The sequence below is a fragment of the Talpa occidentalis genome, unplaced genomic scaffold (assembly GCF_014898055.3).
Source record: "Talpa occidentalis isolate TD23 unplaced genomic scaffold, MPIMG_talOcc4v2.1 talOcc4.12, whole genome shotgun sequence".
Taxonomy (NCBI): Eukaryota; Metazoa; Chordata; class Mammalia; order Eulipotyphla; family Talpidae; genus Talpa; species Talpa occidentalis.
This window is the reverse complement of record NW_023601212.1, coordinates 36,489,459-36,500,995: the sequence shown is the minus strand read 5'-3', so window position 1 is coordinate 36,500,995 and position 11,537 is coordinate 36,489,459. Positions and strand designations below refer to the sequence as shown.

At 40.3% G+C, this 11,537-nt stretch overlaps 1 protein-coding gene across 5 annotated transcripts in view; it reads right to left on the bottom strand.

The window, feature by feature from the left end:
- Positions 1-5,375: 5,375 nt before the first annotated feature.
- Positions 5,376-11,537, bottom strand: part of PDGFD (platelet derived growth factor D) — a 248,377-nt gene continuing 242,215 nt past the window's right edge. For all 5 annotated transcript variants that reach the window (XM_037507913.2, XM_054693241.1, XM_054693243.1 and 2 more), the window contains one exon: positions 5,376-9,374. In XM_037507913.2, coding sequence (XP_037363810.2) covers positions 9,246-9,374 — 129 coding nt within the window. In that variant the 3' untranslated portion in view covers positions 5,376-9,245. The remainder of the gene's footprint in view (positions 9,375-11,537) is intronic.

Here is an 11,537-nt window from a genome sequence, read left to right as displayed (position 1 = left end):
TTAACTTTCTATTCTTGCTCCAATGCCACCATCTTAAGGAATCCCTCCCAACTTCGATCTAAATTCCATTTTGGAATGGCATCCCATATTAAGCCTTACTTTTCATAAATGTGATGGATTATTTACTTAATATCTATTGTGCCTCCTCTAGTTTGATAAGAACAGGAAAAACAATTGCTTTCTTGTTCTCTAAATTTGTTATGTCTAGAACACTCCTGGGCACTTAACTTTTCCTCTGTATTTACCAAGTTTTTGGAATTCTTGTTTTTGTGCTTTGCAAATTCCTCTTCTCTCCTCTTATCTGTGGTTATGGATGTTCTTTAGTTTCTATCTTCTATCTTCTTGTGGTTTCAGCTTGGCCACTGTAAAGATGACTCCAGGACAACATTACCAGTCCTGGCTCTCTTAAACTGGCCTCTCCTTCCTGCCTCCCTAGTTTCCCCAGGAGAAAACTCTTGAAATTCCAGCTTACATGATTCCTTCCTCTAGTACACTCCCAAGTCTGCAATCCCCTCCTCAGCCAGTCATTAAGTCCATCGAATCCTCTTGTTAACCCTTCCTGGAATCTTAGTCCATGCAAATAGCATCCCTTAGATTTTTGGTTTCTGATGTCCTCAGAGAACTCCCACATCCTGAACTTCCCACAAGGCAGACATGATTCTGATTCTTTCTGATTGAATGCTGGTGGGAAGATGAGGAAAAAGGAGAGTCTAAAGTATACTAGAAGAGAATGAATTTGTATTAAGGACTCAAACAAAGATAAAGGTTAGAGAATATGACCAAAAGACTTTAGTTCTTAAAAGATAATTTAAATTAGAGGCATCACTTAAAATATAAATTGAGCATGATCCCTTCTAGCTCCATCCATGTTGCTGCAAACTGCATGTGTTTATTTTTTTTTTGATTGCTGAGTAGTATTCCATTGTGTATGTACCACATCTTCTTGATCCAGTCCTCTATTTTTGGGCATTTGGGTTATTTCCATAGCTTAGCTATTGTAAATAGTTCTGATATGAACATAGGCATACAGGTGCCCTTTAGAATTAATGTTTCTGCATCATTTGGGTAAATACCTAGGAGTGGAATTGCTGGATCATATGGAAAGTCTATGTTTAGTAGGTCAAGAAATCTCCACACAGCTCTCCATAGTGGTTGGACCCGAATGGTCTCACTCATAGCAGGAATTTAGAAATCTTAAATAAGAGACCAGGAAAAAGACTAATCAATACAAAGTAAAAATCAAAATCAATAAGCAAGTATAAACCAGAGACACACTATGGGGGTGGGGGGAGAGAGGGGCGGGGAGAGGAAGGATTAGAGTCAAAATAAGGGAAGGGGTGCAATTGTATGGGGAATATAACCATAATGAAAATGTATACATTGTGCAAAGATGAAAAATGATGTAAGAATTATATAAAATAAAATATTAAAAAAAATTAAAAAGTAAAACAAAATAAAATAAAATATAAATTGAATCCAAGAGTGATTTTGACTTTTGGTCCCTGGCTAATGAACCTGGCAACCAATATGTTACAGTTTAAAATAATTAGAAAGTCAAATGGTTTCTCAGTAAATGAAGATATCTTGGCCCATTACTTGCCGCACTGAGTACATTAATCTCTGTTAAGGACTCAGCTCTCCTATTTTCTACTGTGATCTAAAGAAATTTTAGAGTTCTCTATAGATATGAAATTTATTTTAAAAAGGTACAAATTAACTTGCAAAACTATAACATAAACTGCAATCATAAGGCCTTAATAGGTTGCTCTTTTTTCCACTGCTCTTTTTTCTTTTTAAAGATTTATTTATTTATGCATACAAGAGCTGGGGTACAGGTCAGAGGTACGGGGGGGGTGTGCTGAGAAGATCCACCAGAGACAGAGTGGGGAACAGAATAGGCAGATTGACTGAGGTACACTGCTGAGGGGAACAGCAGATGAGTCAGCAGAGGTCTGCTGCACCATGTGGGTAGCTCCCTGGCCAGCCTGGGGATTGAATTCATGCTGCAGAGGCTGCAGATAGCTTCATAGGTTGTCTCTTAACCCCTTGCATCACCAAGGATGCCCTCCACTGTTCTTTTTTCAATTGAGGTAATCACCCTCAAAGCACCCATAGCCCTCCATCATGAGAGACTTTCTCCCTTTTTCTTCCATCTGCTACCTAGTAGCCTCAGTTCTGCAGTAAAATTTCTAGTATTTATTTTGATTTAGTCTCATCTCTTCCTTTGTTTCTTTATATTCTACATATGAATAAAATCATCTGGAATTTGTCTTCTACTGACTTATTTCACTAAGTATAATCCCATCCAGTCTTATTCATACTGTCACAAATGGCAAGATTTCATTTCCGGGCCTACCCGGTGGCGCAGCGGTTGAGCGCTGGGTTGCGAAGCTGCCTGCGGCCTCTGCGGCACCAGTTCGATCCCCGGCTGCTCCCCGGCCACAGGAGGAGGGTCCCACATGGCGCGCAGACCTCTCCTGCCGCCCGCTGCTCCCCTCAGCAGTGTACTTCGGTCCTTCTGCCTACTCTGCTCCCCACTCTGGCTCTGGTGAATTCTCTCACCCTCCTGCGCTTCCGACTGTACCCAGTGCATGTATAAACAAAACAAACAAACAAATATAATAAATAAATAAATAAATAAAACCATGCCTCTATAAAAAAAAAAAAAAACTAAAAAAAAAAAAAAAAGATTTCATTTCCTTTTATAATTAAGCAGTGTTTCATTGTGTGTATATATATATATATACATACATACATGCATATATACATATATATATATATATATACACACACACACACACCATATCTTATCATTCCTAGGAGTGGAATTTGTGGTTTGTATGGTAGATCTATTTTTATTATTATTTTTTATTTTTTAAAGATTTATTTATTTTATATAAGAACCGTGGTACAGGCCAGATGTGCGGGAGGGTGAGAAGATTCAACAGAGACAGAGCAGGGAACAGAACAGGCGGACCAACGAAATACACTGCTGAGGGGAGCAGCAGGCAAGGCAGGGAAAGTCTGTGCGCCATGTGGGACCCTCGCTGGCAGGCAGGCAGGATCCAACCAGCGCTGTGGAGGCTGCCGACAGCACTCAACTGCCTGTGCCACCGGGGGAGGCCCTTGTTATTAAGAAAAGAAGAAATATTTATACAAGACCCAGGGTGCAGCGCCTCCCTGGTGGCTCAGCGGTTGAGCGCTGGGCTGTGAAGCTGCTGCCCGCAGCCTCTGAAGTGCCGGTTTGATCCCTGGCTACCGGGGGAGGGTCCCACATGGAGCTCAGGCCTCTCCTGCCGCCCGCTGCTCCCCTCAGCAGCGTATTTCGTCGGTCTACCTGTTCTGCTTTCCGCTCTGGCTCTGGTGAATTCTCTCACCCTCCCGCGCTTCTGACTGTACCCAGTGCTTGTATAAATACATAAATAAATCATTAGGGAAAAAAAAAAAGAACCAGGGTACGGGACAGATGTGTGGGAGGGTGAGAGGACTCACCAGAGAGAGTAGGAAAAGAACAGGCAGACTGGCTGAAATACACTGAGGAGGGGAGCAGTGGGCCTGACAGGAGAGCTCTGCCATGCCCCTGCTGGTTGAGATCCCTGCTGGTTGAGTTTCTTCCCTGCTGGTTGAGATCCAACCTGCACTGCAGAGGCTGCAGACAGCTTCACAGCACTGCGCTCAACCGCTTGTGCCACCAGGGAGGCCCAGACCTATTTTTATTGCGTTAAGAAACCTCTGTAGGGCCTCCCCTGGTGGCACAGTGCTTGAGCGCTGGGTTGTGAAGCTGCCGGCAGCCTCCGCAGCGCAGGTTCCTTCCCCTGCCGCTGGGCGAGGGGCCCACATGGCGACAGACCTCTCCTGCCACCCGCTGCTCCCCTCAGCAGTATATTTCGTCAGTCTGCCTGTTGTGTTCCCCGCTCTGGCTCTGGTGAAATCGCTCACCCACCAGTGCTTCTGACTGCACCCAGTGCTTGTATAAATAAAATAATAATAAAAAAAATGCTTAAAAAAAATGGAAACCTCTGTAGTGTTTTCCGTAGTGACTGAACCAGTCTACATTCCCCAATAATAGTACAGAGCCCTTTTTCCTCCATATTCTCTCCATTATTGTTGTTTCTGGTATTTTTGTTAAGAGCCATTCTTAGAGGTATGAAGTAGATCTTATTGTGGTTTTGATTTGTTTTTTCCTGAACATAAGTGATATGACATTTTTTTTTTTTTTTCATGTGTCTGTTGGCCATCTGTATGTCTTCTTTGGAGAAGTGTCTGTTCAGATCCTCTGCCCATTTCTTGATTGTCCATTTTGTTTTCTTACTGTTGAGCCATATGAGTTTTTGGCCTATTTTGGATATTAGCCCTTTATCACATCTATGGTATGCAAATATTTTCTCCTTATAAGGTGGTTTCTTATTTTACTGTTAGTTTATTTCTCTTACAGAAGCTTTTTAGTTTGAGACAACCCCATTTGTTTTCTTTTTTCTTTTATATATCTTGCTGTTGGAGTCCTTTCCTCAAAGAGATCACTGAACCTATCTATGGAGTGTTTTGCCTATATATATATATATATATATATATATTTTTTTTTTTTTGTATTTTATGGTTTCAGGTCTTATATCCAAATCTTTTATCTATTTTTATTATGAATTAAATTTTTATATACAGTGTGAGCTAATGGCTAGTTTCCTTCTTTTTATATGTGGCTGTCCAATTTTCCCAATACCATTTTTTGAAGTTACTTTCCTTTCTCCGGTGTAAACTCTTGGCTCCTTTGTCATAGATTTACTATGAGTTTATTTATAGGCTCTCAATCCTATTCCAATCATTTGGGTGACTATTTTTATTCTAATACCATAGAGTTTTGATTACTATAGTTTTATAGTATAGTTTCAAATCTGGGACTGTAATACCTCTATTTTCTTTTTTATCAGAATTGCATTGGATGCTTGGGGTCTTTGGTGGGCCTAATAAATTTCAGTAATGTTTGCTCTACTTTTTTGAAGAATGTCATTGAAAATTTGATAGGGATTATATTGAATCTGTATATTTCATTGTTGTTATCTAGCTATTGTATTTGGGAGATGTTCCTGGGTATCAACATTAAGTTTTAATGACGTGTGTAGTCTTTAATTTGATCTTTACAAACAACAAAATTTGAATGAATGTGAATAAAGCATGCAAATTTATAAATAGTCTCTCTTCTGGCATATTTGATCAGAAATGTCAATAAATAAAATTGTACTTTCTGAGCATTCCAGGTGTGAATACTAATATGTGATTTTTAATTTAATGTTCTATTAGAGGACTCCAGAAAGATATGTACAATTTGGACATCTGTAGAGTTCCTTAGAGTGAAACCAGATACACACACAATTCAGGAAATAAAAATTTTAATGTATATATTAAAATGCTGTTTATATACATGGTCAGAATGATTTTTTACATAGAAAGCCAAGTTATCTGAATTACTACACACAACACTATTTGATCTTTTCCCTGTGTCTCCTTCCACTCTGACTCATACATCAGCTAGTACTTCCAGTAGTAAAATTGATCCTTACCACAGAATACACATTTCTACTCCTTTTTTCCAAACAGTCTAAAACCACTAAACAAAGTAGCAGAGTTTCACCCAACACTAAGCAGCTGTCATCAATAGGATGATGACAAAGACCAAGCCACAACCCAAAGCAACAGTTCTTGTAGTTCTAATGCTGTCTCTGTCCTCATGCTTTCTTTCACCATCACAAGTTAGAAGCCAATTCTGGAGGAGTGCAGCCCCTCGCCTGGTCTTTCTGATCTACTAGTTGGGCTGTTTATCTAGATGGGAAAAGGGGTGAAGGTAGACCTAAGGGAAATGGGTCTGTGATGCTATTTATTTTAAAGATTTATTTATTTGTGCATACAAGAAATCGGGTATATAAACTAGAAGGGTGTGTGTGTGTGTGTGTGAAAGGAGTCACCAGAGAGTGGGGAGCAGAATAGGCAGATCACGGAAATACACTGCTAGGGGGAGCAGTGAGCCAGACGAGACAGGAGAGGTCTGCTGCACCATGTGGGTTAGCTTCCTGGCCAGTCTGGGTTTGAACTCCTGCTGCAGTGGTTGGTGATAGTTTGATAACACTGAGACTTAAGCCCTGTGCCACCAGCAAGGCCCTCTGTGATGCTATTTATTTTAGGACCCAAGGAAGACAGTGGTTGTAAACTCTCTTAAGGGAGGGAAATCAAGGAGAACATATTTCTTTAAGAAGCTAATGAGGGAAAAAATTGTCCAACACAGAAGCAACATCAGTAACTGAGCAACCAAACCCAAGTCTTACCTCCCTCCTCCTGGGCCATTTTTGGGATGGGCAGTGGAGTCTGCCCTCTGGGACTAATATTGGTGCTCATTCAAACTTCAGCAAACAAGTCCTTGAATTCCTTCACACCTGTCATTTCTAACAGCTTTGTGGGTTTGTGAAAGTAAGTTTGGAACACTGTACACCTTATAAAACTGCAATTGAGTACTAAATAATGGAGTAGTTTTGTTCAAAAGCAATATTTATTTTCATGAAGATAAGAGGCATATTACATTTGCTATTGAAAATGCTACGAGAGGAAAAAGCTGCACGTTACCGATATGACAAAAACATAAAAAAATGCCACTTATGAAAGTGTTCTGCCCTATAAGAACATATTGAATGAAAGGCATTATTCCAGGTGAGTGAGCCATGCAGAAATGTGGATTTATTAGGGTTTGTTTTGAAATGTAATTTGTACAGCGAGCTTCTTATTCCTTTGATGGCAATGAAACAGATTTATTAGCTACATGTTGGAAGCGCAATAGATAACAGATAACCAAGGGACAAGTTTTAATAAAACCTTCAGGAAAGAAAAAAAGAAAAGTGAGTGAATATGCCTGCTTACATTTCAGCTAATAAATAAAAAGTAGAGGCAAGGCTTTAACTGAAAACTATCCTGCTTATTGCAGGCAGGAAGATTTATTGAAAATTGGGTAGAAAACTCTAATTTTTTACACTTAAAAGTCACGACATGAGTTGAAAAAGCTAGTATGATGTAACATAGTTTGATTTAGGTTCAGGAAGCTGATGTTTTCATAGAAATCTTGCAAAGTGGACGCAACGGGAAGAGAATCTCTGGGTTACTGGAATGTCTGCCTCTGCTACTTCTGGTTGAGCTCTAGGATCTTGGATGACTGAACATGAGAATATTCAGTTTTACCACTCAACACTAGAGGTAAAACAGTGAGTGCTTCTAGGGATTTTTTTTTTAAGACTTTTTTTAAGATTTATTTTTATTTATTTATACAAGCACTGGATACAGTCAGAAGAGTGGGAGGGTGAGAGAAGCACACTGCTGAGGGGAGAAGCGGGCAGGAGAGGTCTTCGCGCCATGTGGGACCCTCCTCGGGTGGCCGGGGAGCAGGCGGGGATCGAACCGGCGCTGCAGAGGGTGCGGGCAGCTTCGCAACCCAGCGCTCAACTGCTGCGCCACCAGGGAGGCCTGCTTCTAGGGATGTTTTGAAGGTACATTTCAATAAGCTTTGGCTTTCATCTCAAGGAGCTGAGAAGGATGAGCTAGAAGGATAGTTGAGGACTTGGTCCTGAGGGCACCCTGTGCTTAGACACCCAAGTCTTTTTAGGCCACTCAAATGTCATCAGAACTTAAGTGCTTGTCATGTACCCTCACCCAAACAAGCTGTAGTTAGTAAGAGCCTAGACTAAACAAGAAATCTTCTCTCCTCTTTTCTTTCAAGGCAGGGAGAAAATGTAGTTCTTTCTGAGCTGCCTATGAGCAATCTTGATTTCAGCTTTGCTCTCCTAAGAGTCCTGCTTTGAAGAATGATGAATCACTTCCAACTAGAATCTGTCTCCTTTAAAATAGACATCTAGGAATCAGGGAGGAAAATTTATTCTAAACACCAGTAATAACCACCATTACAAAAACAGTTTTGTAACTTAGAGCAGGGTCAAACATGTGTTCCCCAATTTGCAGCATGTTTTTTTTTTTTTTAGAACAAGGTCTGCAGCTTTTGAAAGAACCAGAGACCCCAGATCTGACTTCATGCAGTTCAGAAATAGGAATTCAGAATGGTGAGTAAGTATATGACTAGAGATTTACATCAATAAAATTGTATTGTTTCAATATACACAAAAGTTTTTAGGCTATAAATAATCCATGATGGCCTGCCAAATACAAAATGCCATTGTAAATCCATGCCTGTCTAGTGAAGAGACAGGAAAACAAAAGCAAGATGCATAAAATTAATTGGCACAGTTTGGAAAGTTTGAATTTGTTATTAAATGTGGATCTTATTAGCGATTCTACTCAGTTTCTGGTTATGTTGATACTCACTTTTTTGACTTTCAACTGCTCAATCTTTCAATGACACCATGCTCACAGGCTTTTCCCGAGCCCCATGCCACTCTCCAAAGGATTTATTTTGGAAAGCAAACAATTCAAAATTCTGCTACAGCTTACAAATTGCCTCTTGTAGGAATATAACAATAAAATTTCTGAGAAATTATTTCGAGACAGGTGTTAAATGAATTAGCATGCCTCAGCAAAAATCATATAAGGAAGACAATTTCTCAAGCACCTATATTATTATGGCAAACTTTTGGTGACAGGTAATTATGGTCCACATAGGTAAGTACGTAGTATATCTCATGGAAAAATGCTTAGGTTTTGCCTTTTCCCCAAAAACCTTTTTTATAATCAATTCAGATGCATACAGAAGAAAAACTTATCTATTGGTTTTTAATAGACATTTCTTTCTTTGAGAGAGCAAGATCCAAAATTATGTTGTGTTTCAAAAGTAAAACATAAACAAATTCCTCTTCCCAATCCTCTAAAGACATATTTTCTGTATTTAATATATCCCTTATTTTGTCAAAAGATTTTAAGGGTCTACATAACTTACCCATATGTAAGCTTTGGTGTACCTGGTTATATATATGGAATAAACCATTTGATCTATGTACACATAGACAAGGATATGCATATATTTATACACATACCCTCAGCCACTATTATTAAATGCAATCCTATATTCTTGGATATAGAAGTTGGTGATATATCTTTCTACTTGCCCTGGCACTAACAAAGCTAGTTGGCACTCAGCAACACTTGTATTCATTACTCCGCAGGCTAGTAGTAAGTTCGGCTGCTGGTGAGGAAAGGGTCTCTTACAACACCCTCCTTTAAACTAACATTTTGTTCATGCTTAATATGAGTGTGTGCACATTCTTTTATCGAGGGGGTCTTGAGCTGCAGATACAATCGCACCGTTCATGGTGATCCAGCTGGATGTCAATGAGAGCCATGTACTTATTCGTTCTGCCCCTCCTCTTGAAATGGCCAGGCTCAAACTTTAGCACCTGGAACAAGAAGCATATTTGTGTTAGAAAGCCCTTGGACTTTGACTCAACCTAATGATATTTTTTCTCTTTATGACAACTGATTAGTAATCCTTTGAGCACATCCTAATCCAATGCCTCTCTGACATACATGCAATTGCTTTTGTCGCAGAGGTGTACTGGGCATCAGATGTGAACTGGTATGGGGACCCGATACACTGTGTTGGGTATATTTTGGTCCTCGGTGAAGGCTGAACATGACAAAATCTTGCTTTCATGCCTGCATAACTTTGCATGGCATCACTACAATTCCTCACAAAGGATTCCATTCTTAGAATTTTCTCATCCTCACATTACATGTTTCAAGTCACAAATAAACCCAAACTGTCCCCAAGGAAATACAGACATGGAATCCCTAGCACTGACGCATCATCGGCTATTTACACTGACATCTAGCCATTACTCCCTGGGGGTGCAGGGGGTAACCCCTTGGGAGCTCTGCATTCCTTCAGTGGAGTCCAGCTTGGGAGCCTGCTGTGCTGACAAAGAGCAGAGCATGGAGTCCCATTCGGAGAAAAGTCTCCAGAGAACACTTGGGAGCACAAAACTGTGAAATAAAGGAACACCTTAGAGAGTTCAGGAAGTAATCACAAGGATTCTAAAGCTACAAAGATATTGGCAAAGCTGTTCCAAATACCAGTTTTTTTTTTTTTTATAGAGGCATGTTTTTATTTATTTATTTATTATATTTGTTTGTTTTTTGTTTATACATGCACTGGGTACAGTCAGAAGCACGGGAGGGTGAGAGAATTCACCAGAGCCAGAGCGGGGAGCAGAGCAGGCAGAAGGGCTGAAGTACACTGCTGAGGGGAGCAGCGGGTGGCAGGAGAGGTCTGCGCACCATGTGGGATCCTCCTCCGGTGGCCGGGGAGCAGCCGGGGATCGAACCGGCGCCGCAGAGGCCGCGGGCAGCTTCGCAACCCAGCGCTCAACCGCTGCGCCACCGGGGAGGCCCCCAAATACCAGTTTTGATAACTAATTATACTGTCATCTTTTTCTCTTCTACTTTTACTCATTTACAATATAGATCACACAATTTCACCTTTTATTATGCATGTTCTCTTGTAATTGGATTATAAATGCCTGGAAGGCAAGGATAGTAAAACAATTGCTAGCATTGTTGAGCATTAAACCAGCCGCCACACACTGTGGTGGTGACTTTGCAAAAATGAAATTATTTGGGCTTCACTGCAACACCTTGATATGCTACTAGGGGATTTCATAATTTTGTTCATATATAAGGAAAAAGGAAGATCGAATTACTTGCACAAGGTCACAAAGCTAGTAATTGGTAGCTTCAGAAGTTGACTCCATATGACTGAGCTCATGCCCTAACATCTGTGTATAGCTCAGCAGCACGTTGGGAACATAGCAGTTGCTAAAGAAATGCATCCCAGTGACTGGTGGGTAATGTCTACAATAAGGAAGCATGAGTGGATATTGACACTTTCTTCTTTTTACCTCTGTAGGGAAGCATATATATGCTACTCCAAAATAAGTCTTTTTGGCAAGAGGTTATTTCATGGAGGGATTCTGAAGGTTGGGTGAAGGTTGCTCTTGCTATTTATATATAAACTTCCCTGTGGAAGGGCCCCTTCTGAAAAGACCTAATTTCCTTATTTCTCTTCAATAGAAAAGGCAGATATCAATTCTGCACATCCTGCCTACTGTATCTTTCCTAACTGACCTTCCTATTCTCCCCCTAACCTCCTCTGTCTTAGCCAAGCTATTTAAGATGGTAAAGTGACATGGGGGAGTTCCTCCCAGGCATATAGGAGGTGTATATGTCATCATTAAACTTGTTTTTAATTTTGTCTCTTATCAATCTGTGTGAAGCTTGTTTGATTGCTTGCCACTCTGGAAGAATCCAGGGGGTACAAGATGATTTCCTGTGCACCTGAAACCCCCTCCCTGTGTTTCTCTCTCCCACCTCCAACAATCACAAAGCAAAATGAGACAGGAAATCAAACACAGGCCAAAATAAAGTGACTCATCTTCAGACCACTTCTAATCCTCTCACATTTCTGAACAACAAAATAGCAAAAGCAGAGTTAAAATGACATTTGTCTTTCTTTGCTCCCAGGTCCTTTCCTGCGAGGTATCCATAAATAATAAAAGACATGT